This window comes from Rhinopithecus roxellana, chromosome 11 (assembly GCF_007565055.1).
Source record: "Rhinopithecus roxellana isolate Shanxi Qingling chromosome 11, ASM756505v1, whole genome shotgun sequence".
NCBI classification, from domain to species: domain Eukaryota; kingdom Metazoa; phylum Chordata; class Mammalia; order Primates; family Cercopithecidae; genus Rhinopithecus; species Rhinopithecus roxellana.
In genome coordinates, this window is record NC_044559.1 from 110,543,358 (window position 1) to 110,571,203 (window position 27,846).

At 43.4% G+C, this 27,846-nt stretch overlaps 1 protein-coding gene across 1 annotated transcript; it reads right to left on the reverse strand.

The window, feature by feature from the left end:
* Positions 1–1,319: 1,319 nt before the first annotated feature.
* On the reverse strand, positions 1,320–27,846 carry MSRB2 (methionine sulfoxide reductase B2). The gene is made up of 5 exons (XM_010367556.2): positions 27,669–27,846; positions 19,207–19,307; positions 13,206–13,282; positions 2,820–2,967; positions 1,320–1,539 (listed from the first exon to the last, which is right to left on the reverse strand). Exons 1-5 carry the CDS (start codon positions 27,784–27,786, stop codon positions 1,435–1,437), a joined length of 549 nt encoding a protein of 182 aa, XP_010365858.1. The 5' UTR covers positions 27,787–27,846; the 3' UTR covers positions 1,320–1,434.

Consider the following 27,846-nt stretch of genomic DNA (forward strand, 5'->3'; position numbering starts at 1 on the left):
CCAGAGCACAGCTCCTCCACAATCCTGCTTTTCAGTGCTAGCATTGTTGACTCCTTGGATCCTGTATTTTCCTTCGTCTTCTCACTTGATCCCTCACTTATGTCTATCAAGGACTGAACTGCAGTAGAAGGTGCAGGGAATTTTTGTAGGAATTGTTTGGCTTAGTAGTCCAGTCAGCCTCCAGATGTTCCCAGAGTCACGCCCTTGTCTCAGGCGAAGCTGTGGAAGTGTTTGATGGAAACAGCTGTCCCTCTGTCATTCTGTGAAGTTCTACTCCAAGTGGCAGTTGGAGTGATACGGTTTGGATGTTTCCCCTCTCCAAATCTCATGTTGAAGTATAATTCCTAGTGCTGGAATTGGGCGCTGGTGGGAGGTAATTGGCTCATGAGGGTGGATCCCTACCGAGACCAGCTCAGTCAGGGAGACCCTAACCCAGTGGTGCTAGAGGAATTAAAGACACACACACAGAAATATAGAGGTGTGAAGTGGGAAATCAGGGGTCTCACAGCCTTCAGAGCTGACAGCCCCAAACAGAGATTTACCCACATATTTATTAACAGCAAACCAGTCATTAGCATTGTTTCTATAGATATTAAATTAACTAAAAGTATCCCTTAAGGGAAACGAAGGGATGGGCCAAATTAATTACAGCAGGAACATGACCTTAAGACACAGATTGCTCATGCTAATTGTTTGTGACTTAACAATGCCTTTAGCGGTCTTCCGCCCTGGGAGGGCCAGGTGTTCCTTGCCCTCATTCCCGTAAACCCACAACCTTCCAGCTTGGGCGTTATGGCCATTATGGACATGTTACATTGCTGCAGATATTTATTTATGGCCAGTTTTGGGGGGGCTTGCTCCCAACAGGTCCCTCGTGGCTTGATGCTGTCCTGGTGACAGTGAGTGAGTTCTTGACAGATCTGGCTGTTTAAAAGTACGTGGCACCTCCCTACCACTCTGTCTTGCTCCTGCTCTGCCATGTGAGATGCCGGCTCCCCCTTCAGCTTCTGCCATGAGTAAAAGCTCCCTCAGGTCTCCCCAGAATCTGAGCAGATGCCGGCATCATGCTTCCTGTACACCCTGCAGAACCGTGAGTCAATTAAACCTCTTTTCTTTATAAGTTACCCAATCTCAGTTATTTCTCTTTTTTTTTCTTTTTAATTTTGTTTCTTTTTCTAGTTTTTTTTTTTTTTTTTTCTTTTTCCAAATTCTCCCAGATCCTGATCAGGTACTTCTTTATAGCAACACAAGAACAGCCTAACACGCAGGATTAAGTTGATTCCAGGTAAGTCAATTAAGAGAAGCAGTGACTCGCTGGAGACAGCAGCAAACTCAGGCCAGTTTTATTGCAAACAAAGCAAGTCATTCAAGTGAATTATGGAAACTGAGAGTGCACATGAAGGGGTGGCAAGGGAACAGGACTCTTGAAGATGGTCAGTGTTTTCTTGGTTTGAACTTCAGAGCCACACTGTTGATGCAAAACCTCTGACCATTGGGCCCAGGTCCATCAGGAAACACGTGACCTAGATGAGCTTCACACTGCAAAGGACAGAAGCCTCTGTCATCTCCAAATGCAAACAAAGCTCTTTATGTAAAACCAGACAGACGAACCCCCCCAAAATCACTCCACTCCGGAGTCTGACATCTGTATTAGGAGAAAAAGTCTATTGCATCCGAATTCAATTAAGAAATGAAAGAAAGCAGAACACAGTCACGGTAAATAGTTTTACTTTATCAATAGGATGTGAGCAAGTTATTACATTTGGGCCTTTAGAGTTACTCATCTAAAAATAGGGATAATTATCATACCTACATAAGAGAGCGGTGGGGACAATTAATTGATATATTGCACGCAAAGCATTAACATAATTTCTGGGTAAGTACTGAATAATATTGTAGTACCCAGTGTATTATTATTATTTATCACTTAAGGCAAAACCATGCTATCTTAATCAGCTTCCCTCTAGTGTTTTACAAAACCCATGAGTCAGAAAACGTGAGCAGCTGAGGATATCAAAATGAATTTGTGATCCGGATTTAAGCCACTCTCTCCTACTGGGCCCACAGAAGGCACAGATGCTGACGTCACCCGCAGCATTGCTCTGCAGGCCAGTGACATGCTGCAGGGTGCAAAAGGAGGTTGGGGAGATGGAGGTGCCAGCCACACTGGGTAAGTCAAAGATGAGATGCCAGCCACTATTGCAGGATAAGGGCTTCCTGCTCCTTATCCCTGCTCAAAAGAAGGTGAAGATCCTACCTCTGTTCTCATCTCTGTGGAAGGCTAGAACCAGGAAAAGCCACATTAGAGAGAAGCTGGAGAAGCCTTTTCTCTTTTTTGCAGTGCCCAGAAGGGAGAGAGTGATCATTACTGACATGTGTAGAAACCCCATGTGTTCTGGGCTGGGTGCGGTGGCCCAGGTCTGTAATCCCAGCACTTTGGGAGGCCGAGGCAGGTGGATCACTTGAGGTCAGGAGTTTGAGACCAGCCTGGCCAATATGGCAAAACCCCATCTCTACTGAAAATACAAAAATTTACTGGGTGTGGTGGCAGGCACCTGTAATCCCAACTACTTGGGAAGCTGAGGCACTTGAACTCAGGAGGTAGAGGCTGCAGTGAGCTGAGATCGTGCCACTGCACTGCAGCCTGGAAAACAGAGCGAGACTCTGTCTCAAAACAACACAAAACAAAAAGGGAATCCCATGTGTTCTGAAGACAAAAGTACCACTAGAAAAGGACACCAGATTTGCCAAGACCAAGAGAGCTGTTTGTGGCACTTGGGGCAGCATCAGGGAAAGTAAAACAAAATAAGAAATCTCACCTGCTTGCAGACGACCTCTGTGCGAGCTGATCCTAACGAGGTGTCCAGACGTCTCAGGATCCCTGTGTGGCTTTCATCAGAGCCAGACGTACCATGGGCCTCGGAAAATGAAGGCCACCCAGTTCCGGAGCAGTACTTTTTCTCAGAACTGTGGAAGACATAAACGATACTACAGCTGCTAATGACACTGTCATTAACATGCCAAGAGGGTTTCATGCCCCAACGCATTGTTCCAGGGAACAGGATGTGTTTCCACTCTCCTCTGCCAGATCCCACACCCGGTTATGTGACAGTCAGTCCCCGGGGAATCGTCCTCACTGCACCTTCACTATCGAAGCCATTGCCTCTCGAAGTGAAAGGACTTCTTGATCCTTTGATGCTAAAGCCTTTCTGGATGTCCAACAAGGATCTAAAAACACATGGTGCTTTGTGAACTGTGTTGCATATTAGGTAACACAGATCAAACCCATGTGTTGAAAATGTCAAAAAAGGAGGAATCAAAACGAAATACTAATGGTCGGAGGAAGTCATCGTCATCTTAGTGCAACATGGAAGTGTAAGGTCTGATGAGAAAGTCATGCTTAGCAACAGGAATTTCAGGCTATCTAAACACAGAAGCCTGACCAGGGATTCAAAAGCTGCCTCTGGCAACTTCTTAGCTGTGTGAAACCACAGCTCTTGAAGCTTCAGTTTGCTCACCTAGCAAATGGGAATAATATCTACACTACAGGGCTGTTTTGAGGATCTGAGGGGAACTCTGTGAAGTGTGATACAAAGCTTAGCACAGGGCTGAGCACATGGTAAGTGCCCTGAATTCTTGCTGTGATGATGATGATGATTATTATTAATTAATATGCCTGGGTACCTGGCATCAATAACTGCAGTGAAACCTAGCCCTCCAGAAGTCTCCCAGGGACTCATGATGCTGCCACAAGGAGAAGAAGGACAGCAGGTAAATCCACCGACCAAAGACCCACCCTCTAAGTGCTCTGATGGATAAGCTCCCTTAAATGGCACTGGGAAAATAGACTTCAAAAATTGCTGTGGCAAAGAAATGGCTCTCTCTAAGGAATAAAGAGAAGAACTGAATGTTAGACCCAGCCAAAAAACAAACAAACAAACAAAACAAACTAATCTAAGAAGGAAAAGTGGTAAAGAATCAAATCCCTAGACTATGAACACAGAAGGATGTAGGGTCCAGCCCCACAGGGTCAGTGGGTTTTTCTCCCCACGTGCGGAGATGAGAGATTGTAGGAATAAACACACAAGACAAAGAGATAAAAGAAAAGGCAGCTGGGCCTGGGGGACCACCACCACCAAGACACGGAGACCGGTAGTGGCCCCGAATGCCAGGCTGCACTCATATTTATTGGATACAAGACAAAGGGGCAGGGTAAGGAGTGTGAGCCATCTCCAATGATAGGTAAGGTCACGTGGGTCATGTGTCCACTGGACAGGGAGCCCTTCCCTACCTGGCAGCTAAGGCAGAGAGAAAGAGAGGAGAGAGAGAGACAGCTTACGCCATTATTTCTGCATATCAGAGACTTTTAGTACTTTCACTAATTTGCTACTGCTATCTAAAAGGCAGAGCCAGGTGTACAGGATGGAACATGAAGGCGGACTAGGAGTGTGACCACTGAAGCACAGCATCACAGGGAGACAGGCCTCCGGATAACTGCGGGCGGGCCTGACTGATGTCAGACCCTCCACAAGAGGTGGAGGAGTAGAATCTTCTCTAAACTCCCCCGGGGAGAGGGAGACTCCCTTTCCCCATCTGCTAAGTAGCGGGTGTTTTTCCTTGACACTGACGCTCCCACTAGACCACGGTCCGCTTGGCTACTGGCGTCTTCCCAGATGCTGGCATTACCGCTAGACCAAGGAGCCCTCTGCTGGCCCTGCCCGGGCATAACAGAAGGCTCGCACTCTTGTCTTCTGGTCACTTCTCATTATGTCCCCTCAGCTCCTATCTCTGTATGACCTGGTTGCTCCTAGGTTATGATTGTAGAGCAAGGATTATTGTAACATTGGAATGAAGAGTAATTGCTACAAACTAATGATTAATGACATTCATATATAATCATATCTATTATCTATATCTAGTATAACTATGCTTATTTTATATATTTTATTATACTGGAATAGCTCGTGCCCTCAGTCTCTTGCCTCGGCACCTGGGTGACTTGCCACCCACAGAAGGAAGCCTAGCTGACAGCACAAACTCCCACAGAAACAACTGTATAATGCAGCAATTCTCAAACATTTTGGTGTCAGCACCCCTCACGTCCCCTCTGTGTCCCCAAAATTAATAGGGATTGCTGAGAGCTTTTGTCTATAAGTTTCATATGCCAACATTTAACAAGTTATAATTTATAACTGAGAATTTAAAAACATGTGCATTAATTTTTTTTTAATATAGGTTGAGTGTCCCTTATCTGAAATGCTTAGGACCAGAAAAGTGTTTTGGATTTCAGATATTTTTGGATTTTGCATTTTACTTGATGGTTAGGCATCCTTAATCTGAAATACTCCAATGAGCATTTCCTTTGAGTCTAATGTTGGTTCTCAAAAAGTTTCGGATTTTGCTGGGCATGGTGGCTCACACCTATAATCCCAGCTTTTTGGGAGGTGGAAGCGGGTGGATCATTTGAGCTCAGGAGTGGTTTTTTTTTTTTTTTTTTTTTTTTTTTTTTTTTTGAGATGGAGTCTCGCTCTGTCGCCCAGGCTGGAGTGCAGTGGCATAATCTCGGCTCACTGCAAGCTCCGCCTCCCAGGTTCACGCCATTCTCCTGCCTCAGCCTCTTGAGTAGCTGGGACTACAGGCACCCGCCACTACACCTGGCTAATTTTTTGTATTTTTTAGTAGAGACAGGGTTTCACCATGTTAGCCAGGATGGTCTCGATCTCCTGACCTCATGATCCGCCCGCCTCGGCCTCCCAGAGTGCTGGGATTACAGGCGTGATCCACCGCGCCCGGCCGAGCTCAGGAGTTTGAGACCAGCCTCGCCAACATGGTGAAACCCCCTCTCTACTAAAAATAGAAAAACTAGCTGGGCATGGTGGTGCATGCCTGTAGTCCTAGCTACTCGGGAGGCTGAGGCAGGAGAATAACTTGACCCTATGAAGCGGTGGTTGCAGTGAGTGGAGATCAGGCAACAGAGCGAGACTCGTCTCAAAAAATAAAAAAGTTTCAGATTTGAGTGCATTTCAGATTTTGAATTTTCAGTGTAGAGATGCTCAATCTGAAATAAATTTATTACATGTTAACATAACATATATTTATGACAAATAATTGTACTTTTCAAAATGAAACAAACGTTTCATGAGAAGAGGTGGACTGTTTTACAATTTTGCAAGGCTCTTTAACGTCTGGCTTAAAAAAAGACAACTGAATCTTCCTCTGGATTCAGTCTGTTGCTATGTTGTTTTGATTGAGGTATAAGAGGATGTGGCCTCAAGTGGCCTCAAGTGTGGTTGGAAAAGCCCCTAGAAAACTCCCCCCCAGGAATTTCTGGGGTCCTCAGACTAGGCTTTGAGAACCACAAGTATAGCCATTTGGAGGAAAGGCTTTGATTTCTGAAAGATTTGGGTGTGAATCTGGGATCTGTCTGTTACATCTGTATCACCTTGGCAAGTCATTTAATTTTTTGAAGACTCAGCGTCCTAATCTATAGATAAGTATAAACTAAAAAAAAGTTCTAAGCCACCTACTGACTAAGTAGAGCCCTTCTTAGCCAAGGGGACTCCAGAAAAACCTTTAAACCGAGTTTCCAGTCATGATGGGACAGGAGGTCAGACACACCTCGTTATACCCCCTCCCTCTCATGGTTTAGACACAACAAATGACCAGCACTAATGTTTAAATAGAGATCACAAGACTGGCAGAACAGACTCTTTGTGGCAATAATATACCACATTATAAACAGGACCTAAGGCCATGCCAGGCGAGGGTGAAGTCACACACCCCTACACTTAAAGAATCAACTCTGTTATAACTGCCACAAGGGTTTTCTTTTTCTCTAGCAACTAAACAATCACTGGCCTTGAGATAAGCAGTGTTGAAGCAATTGCAGCTCATCTACCATCAGACACTGACTAGCTGAGACCCTCTGTTCCACCAGCCATAACTACAGCTTTGATTGCACAAGAGACTGATTTTAGTAACTTTCTCCTGATTAAAAGACCATGAACTGGTTCTGGATGGTTTACAGAGGCTGTGCACTTGCGGGCCTTCATATCCTGAAAGACTTTTGATGTACAGGGTCTAATTGTAATACATTTAAATGTTAAGTTTCTACCCCCAAATAAACAGGTCATATGTTACATGCATGTCTGTTCAATATGCGTATGTCAGGACCATCTTCACGAATTTTCATAGCCCCTCCTGTGATCTGTTAAATAAGTATATTTAGCCAACCCCTTCAGCATAAAGCTCCTACCCCAGGAGCTCCCCCTTCCAAGTGCCTGCATCTGCTCTTGGCTTGGAGTTCGCTTTCCAGCCTGTGGGATGGCCACCCTGAAGACTGTAACCCTTTAGAAGAAATAAAGTCTCCTTTTCTACATTTATAGATTGTATGATTTTTTTAAAGCTAACAATAGCAATGGCATTATCACCTCACTTTCTGTATGTATGCTTAGCATAGTACCTGACACATGGCACATAAGTCAGTAGCTATTTTTTAATTTTTTAATTATTAATACCAGAAATCTATGAAATGTGAGCAGTTGTGGGTCCAACTAGAAGTGTTTGCATATTCAGGTCAGGTTCTTTGCAATCCTCTTCCAAGGGTTCGAAAACATTCATCTGACCACTCTGCTCAGGGAAAAACATCATTAAGTATCTTTTAATCCCAGTCTTTCCATCTTCAACATTATATATAAACTAGTGATCATTAAATGAATTTTGATGGAGAATTATGACTACAATAAAATTTTTTAAATAAATGAACCTAAGACTAATAAAAACTCATTAAAGCATTTTATGGGAAACAATAAACCTTTATTGATACAATTAGCAGAATCTGGAGATTTTACCAAGTAATATGAGAGGCTTAACGTATATAAGTTAAGACTGGGAACCGAAATATTAAAGCCAATCAGAAATTCCAATATACATATTTAAGTGATTAGCAGATTGTAAGGTTTGCCCTTGAAGAACTAAAACCATTCTGAATCATATATTCTAAGGGATTTTTACTTTGTTTCATTTTATTTGCTTTGGTTTTCCTTGACTTCTGGAAGTTCTACAGTTCCCAAACCAACAGCACAGGCACTCGGTGATAACTGACAGCCCTAACCTCTTAGAAGAATTTCTATTCCTTTGAGGGAATGGGGCACACAAAGCGTTTTCAACAATATTACTTGGTTACCCATGGTGCATAAGACATCAGGACGTTACGTAAAAGGTGAACTAGTATCAGGCTCTGTTTCCTCTTATTTTAAGAAGATTTATGATCGTGAAATATGTGATCCCACAGTAGATTTTAATAAACACTTTCCCAATAGGCTTATGTGGAAGAAGAAAGGGAGAAGGAAGAAGAGAAGGAGGAAAGGAAGTGGCAGTGGGGGACAATGTCACTTCATTCCAAGTTAGCGAAATGAGAGTCTGGAGTCCCTAGGAGTGTGGCACCACATTCTGGAAAGTGTTCTTGACCCAGATACCTTTGATTAAAGGTCTCTGATTTGGAGAGGCAGAAGCTCTCAAAAACTGTGCACCAAACTCATTCCAACAACTATAGGATGATGAGGAGAATGACGGTAAGTCTGGCAGATGAGGCTGGCAACAAGGCTCTGGAAAGGGAACTCATGAGTTACACTGGCCGGGATCACCATCAGAGACTGGTTATGTCTTCTGAGAAACTTACACCTGTAATTCAGAAAGCTGGCACCAGAAGGCGATGGCACCTATGTCAACGGTGCTGCCCACGTGGCTTAATGGAAGCTCAGCCAGTGAAGAATGTGGGCTCTGGAGTCCAAAAGTGTGGGTTCATATTTTGGCTGGCTACCTACAAGCTGCGGAACCCTGGACAAGTTATTTCATCTTCCTAACTCTCAGTTTCCTCACATGAAATGAGAATAATAATAACACTACGGGGAGCTGCCAAGAGGTCTGATGAAATGATGCACATGAAGAGCCTGGGCATGGCACCTGCCACATGCCCAGAGGGCTTCTTCATTGCTGGGGTGCTTTCCACTCTCAAGAAGAGTACACTGTACAGGCTCCAGTGGAACCCAAATCTCTGCACTATCGCTTACTAGATAAGTGACCTTGAGCAAGTTAGTTAAATTCTTTAAGCCTCAGTTTTCACATCTGTTAAATGGGGGTTTTAATAGCTCCTTATTGGAGGGTGGAGCCCAGTGTCTGGCATGTAAGTGCTCAAGAAGTTGCAGCCACTTCCCTCACATTTCCACAGTGATTTCATAATCACAGCTGCTTTTTTTTTTTTTTTTTTTTTTTTTTTTTTTTGAGATGGAGTCTCACTCTGTCACTTAGGCTGGAGTGTAGTGGCTCAATGAAACCTCCACCTCCTGGGTTCAAGTTCTTCTCCTGCCTCAGCCTCCCTAGTAGCTGGGATTACAGGCGTGTGCTACCACGCCCAGCTAATTTTTGTATTTTTAGAAGAGCCAGTATTTCGCTATACTGGTCAGGCTGGTCTCGAATTCCTGACCTCCAGTGATCCACCCACCCTGGCCTCCCAAAGTGCTGGGATTACAGGCGTGAGCCACCATGCCCAGCCCATAACCACAGCTTCTGATAGTCCCAACACTGCTATGGCTTCCAAGCAGCAGGACGGATATTATTAATCAACCCATCAAGAAGTACTTAGGGAGCATCTAAGTATTTGTTTCCAAGGTGGCTACAACAAAATACCACAAAATGGGTGGGACTCTCTCACAATCTAGAGGATAAAAGTCCAAAGTCAAGGTGTCCGCAGGGCTCTGAAGCGTCTAGGGAATCCTTCCTTGCCTCTTCCTACCTTCTAAGGTAGGCAATCTTTGGTTTATAGCTGCGGATCACCAATCTCTGCCTCCATTTTCACATGGCTGTTTCCTCTCTGTCTGGATGGCTTCTCTTCTTAGAAGGACAGCAGTGATTTTGGAACTAGGGCTCACCCCACTCCAATATGATCTTATCTAAACATTATACCTGCAGCCACCCTATTTCCAAATAAGGTCACATTCCCAGCTTCCAGAGATTAAGACTTCAACATGTCTTTTTGGGAGACAAAATTCAACCCGTAGCAACTTCCATGAGGCTTGTCCAAGAAGGATAAGATGGCCAAGGGGCTTGAGAGCTAATCAAGTTTCTCTCCTTAACTAAATAAAATACTTGAACCAATAGGAGAATAATTAGGTCCTAAATTGTATGATACTGATAAATAGGAATTTGAAGGAGATTAAAAAAAAAAAAAAAAAACCCACAGTGTGTGCTATCAGAGGAGGTTTCAGGATAAATCTGGGATCCAAAAATAAGTGGAATTTCAATTAGCATTAGTGGGGCTGAGCAGATCCCAGGAGGCCAGCACAGCACGAAGGGGGTCCCAGGCAGGAAGCAGCCGAGCTGGAGCAGCCAGCTCAAAGGAGCGGGCGCTGCATTTACTTGTAAAAAGAACTACTTAGTTTTGGTTGACCAACTTTCCCTTCACTTTCATTCTACACAAGCATTTGAAGGATTTTTTTTTCTCTCTGTACCTCTGCTTCCTACTATAGAAACTGGAGACCAGAGACAGAAAGAGAAGGAAAATGAAAGGCAAAACAAGAATATATTTCTAAAACTCCTCTTGAACAGGAAGAAGGCTCAGGAATATAGTCTGCATTTGTATATTCTCATTAATTAGAATATATCTTCCAGAATTCCTCAGGATCAAAAGCACATTCATGTATACAGCCCTAAGAGGGGTCTATTGCTTAAGAACACGTCATTATGGCCGGGTGCGGGGGCCCACGCCTGTAATCCCAGCACTATGGGAGGTGAAAGCGGGTGGATCACCTGAGATCAGGAGATGGAGGCCATCCTGGCTAACATGGTGAAACCCCATCTCTACTAATAATACAAAAAATTAGCTGGGCGTGGTGGCACACGCCTGTAATCCCAGCCACTCAGGAGGCAGGGGAATCGCTTGAACCTGGGAGGCCGAGGTTGTAGTGAGCCGAGATCACGCCACTGTACTCCAGCCTGGACGACAGAGCGAGACTCCATCTCAAAAAAAAAAAAAAAAAAAAATCATTACTAACTTGCATCAACTGCCTGGCCTGAGTCAGTGAGTCAGGCATGGCAGGCATTGCTCTATGCTTTTCCATGTATTAACTCATGACTCAGATCATCCTCCCAGCAACCTTATGAATTAGTTACTATCATCTTCATTTTACAGGTGAGGAAATCAGACACAGAAAGGTTAAGAAATTTGCTCCAGGTCACACAGCAATGGATCCAGGATATATACCTTGGCAATCTTAACCATTCTACTGCCTCTCCCATAAATGAGTGCATCTTTAAGAATAGTATATTCTGGAACATAAATAATCTTCAGGAATATATTATTTCCTTCAGCTGCAGTAGCAGTAACAAGAAAGAGGAACAGAAACAAACTCAGACGTCTTTAAGAATGCAAAATGGAAACTTTTCAACTGAAACTAAATGGTTATACAAAAACAAATAAGGTTGATGAATTGGCAGTCCCTTAAACTGGCCACTTGGTCAGTGGGCTTTTGGAGAATCGGCTGGTTTTCCTATTAGTCTTGGCTGTTTCACAACCTCTAGGACCTGGGGTTGGTCACTTAACTTCCTTAATTTGAACTAGCATTGTGCTAATATAGTAGCCTCTGGCCACATGTGACCTTCTAAGTTTAAATTAATTAAAATTAAATTTAAGTTTAAATTAATTAAAATTAAATTTAAGTTTAAATTAATTAAAATTAAATTGAAAAAGTCAGCTTCTCAGCCATGCTAGCCACATCTTGAGTGCTTAACAAGCATATGTGATGAGCAGCTACCACATGGCCAGATACAGACATCTCCATCACCACAGGAAGTTCTACTGGACAGAGGTTTGTGCTCTGGACTCAGGACCCTCCTGGTTCCAGTATTCTGACACTACAACTAAGTCTGCAAGGTGAAAGGAAGGGAAGAAGGCCCCTTCTTTTTCAGATGCAGAAACCGGAACATCAAGGAAGGGGAAGAGTGAAGACTATGATTTAGGAGAATGCTCTTGCAAGGATGATTTATCTTCTGTATTCACAGTGTGAAGAGGGAGACAGAGCACTGCCTGGTGCCTGCAGTAACAAGGGAGCCTTTGACACGCTGGCAGCATGGTTCTATGGCTTAAAGTTCATGGGCCATCTCAAAGCCCTACCTCTCCTCTTTAACAGAACCAAACGTCAAGAAATAACTATTGTCTCAGAAACCTGAGTCCCACATTTTATTGTGTCAAAATTAACCTCCTTCTAGTTTCCCCCATGCCAATGTGAATGCGTCTGGGCAAAGGCCTGCCCATCTGTGAGCATGGAGGAAAATTGATGCTAATCGCTCCTCATCCTTGCAGGCGGGTCCGGCTTCCTAACGCAGCCCACATTAGCAGCCAGTTGGGCAGGAAGGCCCAGACTGCTCAAAGCCCAGAGGACAGAAGGAAGCACTGCCTAATGGGTGATGCACAGAGCGGCTTGATTTATATTTTATTCTAAACTAATTTAGGGTTGATGCAAAAGAAAGGAAAACATCTTTGAAGTTCTGAAAAATAGGACTTCAAAGATATTTTCCTTTCTTCTCCATCGAATCTACTTTTTTTAAAGACTGTTTCCTGCATGTCTAAACAAAAAAGCCTTTGTTGAGAGATTTCAGATCCTGATTGACTTAAAAGAGGCTTTGAAATCAAGGGACAATTAAATTTACTTTTAGCTATATAGAAGAGGGTATGGTATTCACTACTGTCAAGCATTGTGGGGAATCTATCCTCATAAAATTCTACATTTCCTAAATTAAATTATAAACCCATTTTCCCTGGGAGAGAGAGAGTTTTAATCACATGGCCCAGCAAATATAATCACGGTTTAGATTTCTTTAAATACTTTCCCTCTAAAAAAAAACTCTAATAGTTTCATCATAAGGTGCCCACCAAGTTTTATTTCCTTGCTATTTCTTGAGGATAGAGGAAGGAAGAATATAAGCTAAGAAGTCTTGTTAATGGCTCTAAATGCTAGAAATAAAAGTCAAGACAGGCAAGTATCTCATATGAATAGCGCTCCTTACAGCAACAATGCAAAATGAGAAGGGCATTTTAAAAAACAAAATGGGTATTATGGGTATTTATTTATCCAAGATCTCAAATGAAACAGAGCAGTAAGAACCTGGAGGTTTGCTCTCCTTCCGTAGCTCTCAATTCTTTATCTTACCTGAAGAGTGGACTATCGCAGCACACGCAATGATACATTCCTGCTTCCTTGTTATTCAGGTAGATCCCACTGAAAGGCTGAAAGTAAATTAGATATGTCACGTTCAGATTTCTCATACTACTGGCAGGAGATGATACAGCAGATTTAAATCCTGGGTAAGTCCCCAAATCAAGGAATTTCTGTACTAATTTGACGAAGTGCAAATAACACCAGAGAGAAAATTATAATGCACCCAATGAAGCAGGCTGCAGATGTATTTACAGCCGGGGCTTTATTGCACCCAATATTCAAATTATGACATTGATAATCTTTGTATTCATACAGGACTTTTCATCCAAGAGCATCAAAGTCGGTGAAAAAGCAAGAGAACAGAGTCTTGTCCTCTGTGATTGTGTGAGATTTCGTTCTCCCTTTTAAAAGAGTTAATACAACAGGAATCTAGTCCACTGTCTAACATACTTTGAAATCTCCAGTTAAAGACAGAATATAAATACATAAAAAGCATAGTTCAGTGAGATCAGGGATTTTGCCTTTAATATGCTTCACATAATGTTTGGGTCATGGTGTACTTAATAAATGTTAAATAATGAGCTAGATTCTCCCCCCACCAACCCAGATTACTACTTAGATGAAATTACTACGTTCATTGTGAGTTACAGGGTTTGCAAGTTTTCAGAGGTATTCTGAGAGGAGAACAGGAGACAAGTCAATGAATGAGCCAAGTCAATTTTTTTTTTAATGTTATTTCTCAAACTTAATTTTTTTTTTTTTTTTGAAATGAAGTCTCCCTCTGTTGCCCAGGCTGGAGTACAATGGCACGATCTCAGCTCACTGGAACCTCCGCCTCCCGGGTTCAGGTGATTCTCCTGTCTCAGCCTCCCGAATAGCTGGGACTACAGGTGCATGCCACCACGCCTAGCTAATTTTTGTACTTTCACGGGGTTTCACCGTGTTAACCAGGCTGGTCTCGAACTCCTGACCTCGAGTGATCTGCATGCCTCAGCCTCCCAAAGTGCTGGGATTACAGGCACTTGCTATGAGCCACTGCACCCGGCTGATGACTTTTTTTTAAAGACCATTTTTGCCCAATTTCTTTTGTCATCTCCTCTGTCAAAGAAAATTAAAGAAAAATCAACCCTTGCACAAGCTGACTATGAAGATCCACTATCACAGGGCCTGGCAGCAGGCACTATCCCCTCCTATGGGCCAGAGGAAAGCCAAAATACAGAACAGCTCATCAAGTGACAAAGCTGACTCAGGAAATCTTCAGACCCCTCCAGGCTTCCCAACTCAAAAAATTCACAGGTCAAACATCCAAATTCCCTGGGGTAGTTTAACAGCACATTTTCAGTGAGCTGCATAACAGACAATTTCAAATTAACCTACTGAGCCTACCATCTGGGCACACTTCGATGTTTTCCTTCTTTAAAACCCTAAACTTAGCTGCAGAAATCCGAATGGCAGTGAGCTGGTCCTTTATGGCCAGTCCCCTCAAATGCCTGCTCCCAACACTGGCACTAGTTGGCAGCTGTAAAGAAGAGGAAGTTGGCCTGGTGTGGTAGCTCATGCCTGTAATCCCAGCACTTTGGGGGGCTGAGGCAGGTGGATTACCTGAAGTCAGGAGTTCAAGACCAGCCTGGCCAACATGGTGAAACCCCATCTCTACTAAAAACACAAAAATTAGCCAGATGTGGTGGCACATGCCTGTAATCCCAGATATTCGGGAGGCAGAGGCAGAAGAATTGCTTGAACCTGGGAAGCAGAGGTTGCAGTGAGCTGAGATTGTGCCACTGCACTCTAGCCTGGGTGACAGAGCGAGACTCCATCTCAAAAAAAAAAAAAAAAAAAAGAAGAGGAAGTTTCCCATCCTTCCCGCCTGGGCTGAAGATGCATGCATGCAAAACAGGACTGCCAGTTCCAAGGCTGGTCTAGGAAAGCCTTTTCATAGGATCCAGACAGCCTGGGAAGACTCAAAACATAATTTAGTTATTGCAGGGGGGCAGCTGGACAGAGGAAGCGACAGATAACTGCTATCACAGTAAGCAAAATAAAAATTAAAAAATCAGTGAAGGCCAGGTGCAGTGGCTCACGCCCGTAATCCCAGCACTTTGGGAGGCCGAAGCGGGTGGATCACCTGAGGTCAGGAGTTCAAGACCAGCCTGGCCAACATGGTGAAACCCCATCTCTACTAAAAATACAAAATATTAGCCGGGTATAGTGGCAGGCACCTGTAATCCCAGCTACTCGGGAGGCTGAGGCAGAATTGTTTGAACCCAGGAGGCGGAGGTTGCAGTGAGTCAAGATCGTACCATTGCACTCCAGCCTGGGCAACAAGAGCAAAACACCATTTCAAGGAAAAAAGAAATCAATGAAAAGGAATATTCAGCCAACATAGTTTCTGAAATGACATCTACCCACTCTCTCCTTGCCTAGCTTCCTGATGTGCCCTCCCTCTCCAATTTTATACAAGTCCTGTAACTTATTTAGGGTTAAACTCAGCTTCTATCTCATTTCTAGTATTTACCTAATAATCTAATATAAACCCAGGTTGAGCTGGGTGCTAATGTTGCAGAGGTGGGCAGCAAAACAGTTTCTGCACTCAAAGAATTTGCTACTTAAGTGGGAGGAAGACACACGTGAGCTGACAATTTATACCTGACAATTCATATACAGCTATGATAGAGATGGTATGGAGTTCGGGTAGTGCTGTACCCTTCACTATGAAGGGAGTTTCCACAAAGGCTGTCTGTATCAGATATTATCTGAGATGGTGGGGGGGGGGGGGGAGTCTTTTTTATTTCTTAACCTTTTATTATTATTCTAAATTGCACAACTGATTGTTATTTATTATAGAAAAATGCCAACACTAAGCTGACTTTTGAATGAGGAAATGGAAGAGTATTTCTGGCAGGCAGAACACCTTGGGCAGGGCCCACATGAGAGAAGAGGGCAAAGAGGAGGATGGAGAGAGATGATGCCGGAAGGTGGGTGAGACCAGGCCAGCTGGGGTTGGTTAGATTGTGACAAAGAGCTTAAACTGTGTCCTACTGGAAATGTGAAGCTACTGGAAACTTGTAAACTGGGTGGACGCCTGATTGGAGTTGGTTTTTAGAAAGATCACTTGACATTCAGGTAAAGAAGGGGCTGGAATGGGGCAAGATGCCACCAAAGGCAGAGAGCAATCCAATGTCCCTCACACATGCAGGCCTGGAGTGTGCTCCTGCTCAGGCAGAGCAGTGGAAATAAAAGAAAGAGATTCAAGAATACTTAGAAGAGAGAACTGAAATGCTTGGCTGCACAGGGAGGGGCCAGGGTCAGAGAGAGAATGACGTTCCAGATTCCCCTGGGATTGCAAGGTCTGCTGGACCAACGGCAGTTTGCCATTCCATCTTGTCAATACAACACACCTGCTGGAAACAGGTGACACACTCAAGAGGGATGACTGCGGATAACTTCACACAGGACTGTTTACAAAGGTGCAGACAGGGCCAGTGGAAATCCACTAGTGAGGGCAAAGCATCCTAGGCTAATGACTTTGAGAAGCCATGGCCTCCACTAGGCCTGTGGGACAGAGGAAGAGGGAGTGGCCAGAACCTGGTGAGGCTGCACCTGCAGGGGAGGGCTGCCTGCAAGAGCTGCCGCCTGCAATACAGGAACATAGCCACTGCCAACCTGCAGCCCTACAGAGAGAATGCTGAGCCCTAGTGATTTCTCCATCCCACCTTTAGATCTCACTGGTGTCTCCCACTGCTAAACTGAATCAATAGCTGCAGGGAAGAGGAACTGCTCACTCTTCCTAGAGCTCAGAGCAGGGGAATCCCGTGGAGAGTGGATCTGGAGAGTAGACAGAGAATGACCTGCACAAAACCTCCCTTCTATTGATACTTGACTTTCAGTTATTGCTCAGCCAGCCTGTAAATTTATTCATTGGTCTAGCAGAGTGCTAGCATATTACTGTTGCCCAAGAAAAAACATGCAGGACTAAATTTTAATTTAGAGTCACCAAAGAGACACCTTCAGTGTTTTATTTATCTTCTCTTAGGTGAACAAAGCTAATGAAGGCTTCCATTTCTGCAATATTCTAAAAAGTTAAACATGGAAATGGATCCATGGAAAGGGATTTATAACATTAGTTAAAATAATGAATGATGCTCATTTTGTCAAATGGCCAAATACAGAGAGTATATTGCACCATCTGTTTGAGAAGCCACAGATTTATTTTCCTAAACATCTGGCAGCTCATCTCTAGGTTCTCTCTACGTACCAAGCCCTGCCTGGCTCTGGACCTGAGAATTAGGGTTGGCTTAGAATACTCTGGGAATACATACAACTGCTCACAGAGTATCATGTGGTTCCCTTGTGCCATCTACACAAATGGCTAATGTAGTCTCTTTCCCAACGAGGGCTTTAGTAAAATCCCACCTACAGGAAGTTTTCAAAAATACCAGCATTTCAGGAGACTCTATTGGGATGTGCTGGTCCTTCTGATGACTTTAGCACTGGAGAAACTGAGGGTGACACCGTGATTACAATGGCAGTGCATGTGGGTAGTGACATGAGTTTTGCAGGTGGTGACAAAGGAAAAAACATTCATACTCTACTATGCTTGAAGCCACAGGGCTGGGGTCCACTCTGTGGGATCTGCTTCACTAGTAAAAATATCTAATAACAAAGTTCAATTCAGAAAAGCTACATTCCAGCAGCTATATTTGCGTCTAAGAACACTGGTTAAGAAATGCGGCACTATGCTCTCATTTATATGTGAGAGCTAAAGAATTTGAACACATGGAGGTAGCGAGTGGAAAAATGGATAACAGAGCCTGGGAAGGGTGAGCAGAGGGTAGGGGGAGGATGAAGAGAAGTGGCTTAAAGGCCATAAACATACAGTAAGAGAAAAGGAATATGCTGAGTGTCTGACAGCAGAGTAGGTGGATGACACTTAACAAAAATGCATTGTATTCGGGTGACAGACACCCTGAATACCCTGACTCAATTACTATGCATTATATATGTGTGACAAATTTTCTCATGTACCCCAGAAACTTGTACACACACACACACAGACACACAGATAAATGCAGTGCTGTAAAAAGTGATGTTATAATGAGGAACCACTGAGGGTTGTTTTCTCAGAAAATGAATGAAAGCTGAGATTGCCGAATGCAGTTTAAATAATGTTTGCACCTCTTACCTGGCAGTCATTCAACATTCACAAAAGTTGATTTATTGGATGCCTACTATGGCCAGCCACCACGTTAGGTGCCAGGGGTTATAGCAGCGATGGCAAATGCTATGAAGAAAGAGTTCTGCTAGAAGCAAGCCTAGCTGGGGGCTAAGAGAAGGTTTCCCAGAGAAAGTGAGATTTGGGCTGAGAGCTACAAGGTAAGTCTGAATGAATGGGTGGAGGGTATGGGGAGGGATGATGGGAGAGAAGAAGGAATGTTGGGTGCAAAGGCCCTAAGAGACAAGGGAGCCCAGGGTGTGTGAGAGCTCAAGGGTGGTGTGGCCAAAGTACGGGGTCAAGAGGGAAGATGGCTGGATTTGAGGATGGGGTGGGAGCCAGGGGCCGTTAGGACCTTATTAGTCATCTCATACTTTTCTTTTTCCTTGAAAGCACTGGGCAGCCACCGAAGGTTTTGAGCTGGGGAGTGATATGGTCAGATTTGTGTTTTCCAAAGAACTCTTTGGCTGCAGTACAGAGAATGGGTTGGCTGGAGCAAGAATGGCCATGCACAGAGAAGGTGACAGTGACTTGGCCCCAAGGGGAGGTGATAGCGGTGCACAGAATTGAAATGACAGGAAGGTTATTTAGGGGTCAGAATAGAGATGATGTGTCCAGGGAAAAGTTTCAGGTTTCTACTTGATGGATATCAATACTCCGAGAAGGGGACAATGGAAGAGGAGTGTTGCTGGGCAGTTGGGTTTCATAGCTGGACCTATTCCAACTGCCCCCTCACTGCCAACACACGCAATCAGAAAACTGTAAACCAGTTCAGCTTACCGGTTCTGTTCCCTTTTCTCTCGTGACGTAGAACTGCTCTGGGGTTAGTTTCTTTTGCCACTCACTCTTGGCAAGAGGCAGCTCACACGTTGCAAGAGACCCTGTATTGTTAAACAGGAGTTTTAAAAATTAAAACAAAAACACCTGATAGACTTTTCTTCCTCGGCTTTTTTCCCTAAGTGCACTGTCACCCAGCAGAATAATCCAGTCCCTTTCTCTCTCTCCCACGAGTTTATTCTTCATGGGGACCAGAAGGCTAATGCCTTCATTGACTATTTAATTTAATAAGAAATTAATAAGAAGTAGAGAGCCAGTTTTCTAGTCCTCCTGGGGCATAGAAGTGAAAGAGGCAGCTGAAATATGAAAGAATGCGGAATACATTCCCTTCAGGTACCTAAGGGTAGAAACTGATCCTCTCTTCTCTGATGACTTTCAGAGGAGCAGTTGCTGTCGGGATCTAGCCGGAAGTAGTTGAGGCATTGGACAGAAAAGAACCGTGAGCTAGTCGGTTATTAAACTCTTCTCCCTTGCTGGTTTATAAGGATAGCTCTGATTTTCTTTGTCAAGGGAGGTCTCTATTTTAAAAATCTTCTTGCATGTAACAAAAGAAGAAACTCCCATAGCATATAGTCCTGAAAGGGAAACAGACCTACAATAATCTATTATGATGCTTCATGGTTTTTGTCCATATTTTGTTTTCCTCTTTCCTACTCGCCTTGGCATCTATATTACTACATTTATTCACATGAGCATAAACCAAGTAACTAGAGCAATACTCTCTTTAGCCAAAGGGAGTAGGAAGTCCAACTCCTATAATAAATGTTTTTAATCATCCAACATTAAGAATTGGAAAGGATTTTGTAATGTGTCCAACTCTTCGGTTTACAGATGAGAAACAGAGGCCCAAAGGGTTAGTAATCTGACTATGGCACTGAAGATGAAATGTTAAATGCCCGTGATGCCAGCATCTATATATCAAACATGTCAGAAGTTACAGTTGAAATTCATTTTAGGTTACAAAAAAAGTCCTAAATTGTCCTTTGGCAAGAAAAGACTTATCTTCTCTCCAGTTTATAATACCGAACAATACTGCATTTCCAGTGATGCATGTAGCTGATTGCTTACATTTTGCTAAAAGGTTTTTAAACTGTTTAATATATTAAAAGTTTTTTTCTTTCTTTTTATTACTGTTATTATTTTTACACAAGGGCTCCCCTAGGAGGTATCTTTTATTAAATATACTGTTTATAAGACTACAGGGGTTTCTTTTTACTATGGAAATATATATCTGAAATTCCTATGGAATATACCTCAGTTAACACGTGATTTTTGGGGTATTTGACACTTTGGGGACAAAACAAAATGTATTTATGTGATAATTACTATTGCTCAATGGCCTTCAGAGTTATCCTGCAGAATGTCAAGTAATAAATGAAGAAGGAATTATAGAATTTTTTAAATCACCATTTTGTAAAAATCATCAGAGGATTCCAAAACCCCTTTCGACTGCTGGGGAACAGAATAGTCACATCTTCCCAAAATACAACCCCAGAGTTTATTAATTACAAAGAAGAAAAATGCCACTACTTTAACCAAGTAGGCTAAGCTAGCATCACCAGCAGCGGGACAGGTGACATTTTGTCTTCCTGGTGTGATGCTCTGGAAAGGACACAACATCACCAGTCAAGTTTTCCTGCTGAAAACATTCAATCTGTGTTTCATGAAGAAACAATCACATAAGTGAAAATTGAGAGAAATTTTCACTTTCCTGTGGAAAGCAAGGACTCTCCACAACTGAAACCAATGTGTGACCCTTTATTAAATTCTAGATCCCAGAAAAAAAAATAAGAGCTATAAAATACATTGTTGGTATATGGTGGAAAATTTGAATATCAACTATGTATTAGACAAGGATGCTCAATTTCCTGAGAGGAAAACCGTCTTGCGGTTTTGTAGGAAAACATCTTTGGTCTTAGGAAACGTGCTGAAATATTTAGCAGTAAAGTGTCATGATGTCTGTAACTGTCAAATGGTTTAGCAAGAGAAATATAAATAAGTAAGTGTGAGTGCGTGAGTGTATGTTTGTGTGTGTGTGTCTCAGTGTTGGGGGGAGAGATGGGGAAGAGCACATGAATCTAGAAAGAAACTCCATCTCCATGAGATTTTTCCCAATAGCCCATAATCCCAGTTTAATTGTGAGGAGAAACATCAAACAATCCCAGACTGAGGGGCATTCTACAAGGAACCCCACCAGTACTCCTCAAAACTGTCAAGATCATGAAAAACAAGGAAAGACAGAGACAGTTTGGACAAATGTACTATGATGGTGTCAGTAGATAACCAGGGGGACCTGGGTGAGGGGTTTTGAGAACTCTGCACTATTTTTATAAATTGTCTATAAATCTAAAATTATTCCAAAATAGAAAAGCTTAGTTTTAAAAAACTATCTCCCCCACCAGGGGAGAGAGTTGTCCTTATAAACTCAAAGTTACTCATCTCACTGGGGTTTCAGTGAACCATGGTGAGTATTATCTTTCCCCAGTCAGCTCTCTTCCCATTTCTTTGCAATGGGTGTTTTAAACCTTTTCCACTCTCAGAAATGTAAACTAGTACAACCACTATGGAAAACAGTGTGGAGATTCCTTAAAGAACTAAAAGTAGAACTACCATTTAATCCAGCAATCCCACTACTGGGTATCTACCCAGAGGAAAAGAAGTCATTATATGAAAAAATATACTTGCACACACATTTATAGTAGCACAATTTGCAATTGCAAAAATATGGAGCCAACACAAATGCCCATCAATCAACTAGTGGATGAAGAAATGATGGTATATATATACCAAGGAATACCACTCAAAATAATGGCATTCACAGCAACCTGGATGGAATTGGAGACTATTATTCTAAGTGAAGTAAGTCAGGAATGAAAAACCAAATATTGTACATTCTCATTTATAAGTGGGAGCTGAGCTATGAGGATGCAAAGGCGTAAGAATGATACAATAGAATTTGGGGACTCAGAAGGGAAAGGATGTGAGGGGGGATGGGGAATAAAAGAGTACACATTGGGTACCATGTACAGTGCTCAGGTGATGAATACACCAAAATCTGATAAATAACCATTACAGAAATAACTTATTCATGTAACGAAACACCACGTGTTCCCCAAAAACCTATTGAAATTAAAAAAAAAAAAAAAAAAACCTTTTCCATTCTCCTCAAACCATGGTCTCTACTACATCTCCCCTTCCTCTCAACAGATTCCACTTTTGCAAAATCAAAAGCTACAAACCTTCTTGCTACCAAACCATCACACTTAACAATACCTACATCTACCCTTTTTCCATCTTGTCACAATGGAACAAGTGACTGCCTCTGATATGGTTTGGCTCTGTGTCCCCATACAAATCTCATGTGAAATTGTAATCCTCAGTGTTGGAGGTGGGGCCTGATGAGAGGTGATTAAATCATGTGGGCCCTTTGGTGCTGTTCTCGTGATAGTGAGTTATTGAGAGATCTGGTTGTTTAAAAGTTCACCTCCCCCTCTCTCTCTTCCTCCTGCTCTGACCATGTAAGATGTGCTTGCTTCCTCTTCACTTTATACCATGATTGTAAGTTTCCTGAGGCCTCCCCAGCCATGCTTCCCATACAGCCTGTGGAACCGTGAGCCAATTAAACTTCTTTCCTTCATAAATTACCCAGTCTCTGGTATTTCTTTATAGCACTTTGAAAACAAACTAATACAAGCCTCCTCCTGTCTGTTTTTTTGCCACTTCTGTTCAGGATCCTATCTCTTTTTGGCCACCCCAAATGATGAAAAAAGGGAATGCTTTAGCCAGAAGCACTAAAAATAGCAAGAACAGGCTTTGCTAGTAAGAGTGAATGTCCTGGGTTCCTCCTCCCATATTTTTAAACTCTGGTCCTGTGGGGGAATTTGTGAGACCTAATCTCTGGCTATCACTGACATTTGTCAAGGAAAGGAGTAAACAGCATCATGATAAAACACCCTCTTCTTGGCTGTGGCAAAGATCTTGCATTTTTCCTGTGGATAGGTAAGAGGACCAACTTTAGGTACTAAGGTTGGAATTTACAGTCTGTGAAGCTGGCTTTATCTTCCTATCTCCTTTCAGGGAGGAAGTGGAATGGGCTTAGAAAAAACCCTATTGTCTCCTGGAAGCACTGTCCTTAATGTGACTCAACAGGCAGTACAATATAGTAGCTGACACTGGAAAGTGGGAATTAGAGAAGGGCTAAAAGTCAGTGGGACTCTCATGAATTTGAGAGTGGGACTCTCAAGTACCTGTTTTAAAGCAGGTACCTCCTTCGCTTTGAACCTAAGGCTTGAGTTTGTCTGGGTTCCCAGCTCCCTCTCCCACACCTCTATATTTTGTTACACCTATTAGAGACTGACTATCTTCAGACACCACCTTCTCCCTCTGCCCTAATTTTTTAAAGAGACCGGGTGTCACTGTATTGCCCAGAATGGAGCACAATGACTATTCATATGCATGATCAAAGCACACTACAGCCTTGAACACCCGGGCTCAAGTGATTTTACTTCCTCAGCCTCCCAAGTAGCTGAGACTACAGGTTCATGACACAGTGCCACGCTGTAATGTTTTCTTTTTAAGTTTAAAATATATAACTAGTATTTAAATTGCTAACTGAAAGAATTAAGCCTTCATCTAAGTACAATATGAAAGAACATTTTTAATGGTTCTTTTAATCCTTATCAACGTGGACCTTTTACACTATTTGTAATGTGTGTGAAAGCTTTAGTGGGTAGGCAATAATGTTTAGACTAGTTCTTGTTCAAGCACCAATTATGCAACATTTAGCTGCAGATTTGCCAGCCTAGAAGGCTCAGTCAAGGGCACACAGACTTTGCTTTGATAGCGCAATGACAAACGCTCAGTTGGGTACACCCAGGTCAGGATATATGTGTGCTGTATCACTTTAAGAGGTTTCTTTGACCTGGATGTTAAGAACTGAATTATGACATTCCCTGCCCCCCAACTTCCAAATTCATATGTTGAAGTCCTAATCCCCAGTACTTTAAAATGTGACTGCATTTAGAGACAGGGCCTTTAAAGGGCAATCATGTTAAAATAAGGCCATTAAGAGGGGGACCTGGTCCAATAAGACTGGTGTCCTCATAAGAGGAAGGGACAGCAGGGAAAAGGCCACCTAAGGACACAGCAAGAAGGTGGCTGTCCCCAAGCTAAGGAAAGAGGTCTCGGGACAAATCTCAGGACAAGTCTTGGTCTTGGACTTCCAGCCTCCAGAACCATATGAAAATAAATTCCATCGTTTAAGTTGCCCAGCCTGTGGTATTTTGTTATGGCATCCCTAGCAAATGAACACACTGGGGTTTTAGAAAACAACCAAAGTTTAAATAAAAATTGCAGTATGAGTAAATTCTGAGCAGTTTTATCAAACAGCAATTTAGGCACGTGTGCATTAGATACACAACAAGTTCTCTCACTTGGGAATGAGTCAAGTCTTCTGGCCACCATGGCTAGAGAGAGGTTTCCACACTCGTTGTGTCCTTTTGTGTGTGTGTGCAGGTATTTTCTGTCCTCTGCACCACGTGCTCATCCTTTGGGGTCTACACATTTTCCAGATTCCCTCTACATTCTCTTGCTATCTTCACTATGAAAACATTTATCGGTTGCTGCTATTGCATGAGATAGCTACACAACTTTACTTTGAATTATGCCTTAATAAACTCAAATTCTTTGGAGTTCCCTTCTCTCTGTGTGCTGTGATTTGCACAGGTCATATATCTTGTTGGCCAGAAGTTCCACGGGGTGGGCCTCAACTTTTTCATCCCTAAGGAAATCCACTATTGGTCCTATCGTTACCTACTGGGTGCCTTCTTCAGGTTTTGCTAACCTTCCTGGCCACAGTTGCTATACTGCCAATTGTCACACATAAGCCCACTTAATTTCAATAAATAATGTGGTGAATCTAATGGAACTCATCAGAAACTGGTATTAAAATAATCCCCAGCCCATTCTGATCTGCAGAACTAGTCTCTCCCATCACAGTGCCTGGACTATTTTAACCCTATGCCCAGGATGGTTTCCTAGCATAGTTATCTCTAGAAAGAATATTTTCCCGAAGCAACAGATTTTTTGCTCCAGAATAGTTCTTACTTTCCTTTTTCGGTTTGCTGTTTGTTAACCTGGATAAAAAAAAAAAAAAAAAAAAAAAAAAAAAAAAAAAAAAAAATCACTCTGAGCATATGAGAAATTGCAGCACTGGAGAAAAATACTGTCATTTCAGTATCTTCTCATTTCCCCCTCCCAATTTCTCTCTCTCTCAACACTCCCCAAGCCCACGATTTAACTTAAATGTAGCTATGTTTTTGTCCTTTCCACTTATTTATGTAATCATAACTAACATTTATTGTGTGCCTGCTAAGTGTCAAACATTGTAACAAAATATTTAATTAAAAAGTTATTCTGTACAACAACCCTACCATTATCATTAGCCTTATTTGATAGAAGGAAAAAAAATCTGAAGTTTAAACTTACCAAATTCAAGAAACATGTCCAAAGACATTGTTACAAACTGAATGTTATGTGTTCTCCCTGCTCCTCTCCCCACTCCCATATGCTGAAGCCCTAACTCCCAGTGAGATGGTATTTGGAGATGGGGCTTGGGAGGTTATTAGTTTTAGATTAGATCATAAAGGTGAGGCTCCCTTGAGGCATTAGTGGTCCTTCCTGAGACAGTCACGTGAATGCAGTGTGAGAAGGCAGTCAACTGCAAGCCAGGAAGCAGATCTGCATCAGGAACCAAGTCCGTTCCCACCTTGGTCTTGGACTTCCCAGCCTCCAGAACTGTGAGAAAATGTCGGTTAAGTCACCCAGTCCACGGTGTTTTGCAATAGCAGCCTGAGCTCAGACACAGAGCCAGGAAGTAACAGACAGCCAAGACTCAAAATCTGCATCTATTCATGCCCAACCCCTTCACCACAGAACTACTCCCTGTTTATCATTTTTAATGACTGCCTAAAAGTTTGTTGAATTTAATTTTTATGATTTACGTAAGTATTTCTTAACTGATTTGGGTTACAGCCAGTTTCCATTTTATAAGAGACTAGTGTTTAAAGCATCTTTGCATATATCTTCTTGTTCTTCTTTTGAACTATTTCCGTCGAATAAATTCCCAGGAGGGATATCTGATAAGGTACACAGCTCCTGTTACCTACTGGTATCTGGCCAAATTTTAATGTTGGTGGAGAACTTCAGATCCCAGGGCAATTCATTAGGCTGCTTCTGACAGCAGCAATTATAGCCATGAAGTAGTTACCGCTATAACCACCATCCTGTATCAAGGGGTTATAGAGAGCTCGTCCGTAACTGTGATCTGTTTCTATTACCTGTGGTTCTCAGCAAAACAATGCTTGGCATACAGTGGGCTCACAAAGGTCATCAGACTGACTGACCAGAGACACCAGTGGTTAGAAAGGCCATAGCTGGAAGTCATGTTGGATCAGCTAACATTTCACAACGCCAACGCTTTTCTTTAGTTAAGTATTCTTTTAATACTGCAGTTTGAAAACTTCAGGGGCTAAAAAGAGCCCAGAATGAGTTGGTACATTTTCATCAGTTGGGTATCTCTGAATGTCTTCAATGAACATATATAAAATTGGATTCAGAGTGGGTCAGTCTGGCAACCACCCAGGAAGCCAATCCCCTGGGGCACTAAGAAATAGACCTGAAATACAGGGGTAGCTGGCACAGGTCTCCCGAGGTGACTCCTTCCTGCTTGGTGAAGTGTGCAGGTACCCACATCCAAGATCCAAAGGCATTTAGCAGAAAACACACACACAAGCACACTCTAACTCTCTCGCGCGCGCGCCCGCCCTGGTCTCTGTCTCAGTCATTAACAATGGCTGTCACCTTAAAGAAGGAACAAATGATCAACCCAGGCTCCCTGGCTCTTAGACACACTTATGGGAAGACAGCAGGGCAGGAAACACCCCAGGAATCCCTAGTCTGAACTGCCTGCTTCTCAGATGCTGGAAGGAAGCCCGCGGAACTACGAAGAGGGCTGCAGTGCAACATACTGGAGGCCTTCACAGGGGCGCGCGGGCCGGGCTGCTGCAGCCCAGACCGCGGGCCTTCGCCTGGACTGCCGGTTAGGGGTCAGCCCCCGAGCCCTACTTATGCCCCCACTCTCCGCGCCAAGAGAAAAAAAAAATTACGCGCACATTTAGGGGGCTCATGTGTTCATTTCCTCGAATTCTCACAGGGGTCAGTCCCCACCCCGCCGCCACCAAGTTTACAATCCGCTGTCCCAGACCCTCCGGTGGGGGGGGCGGGGGGGCAGGGGTGCCTGCCCGGGCAGTGCCCGGCCTGGACCGGCCTTAGGCTCCCGGGTGCAGCGGGTGAAATGACGCCGAAAGCCGTAGGCAGCGGTGGGGCCTGCGGGACCCGCGTCCTACCTGCCTCCCCCAGTACCGGCCCAGTGCAGAGCTCGCCGCCGCCCGCTCGGCCCCGCACCGCCCGCCGAGGCGCAGCTCCGAGGGTCAGGCCTCGGAACAACCAGAGGAGCCGCGCCATGACGCCCGCTCCGGCGCCGCTCCGCCCTCTGCCCTCTGCCCGTCTCTGCCCGTCTGTGCC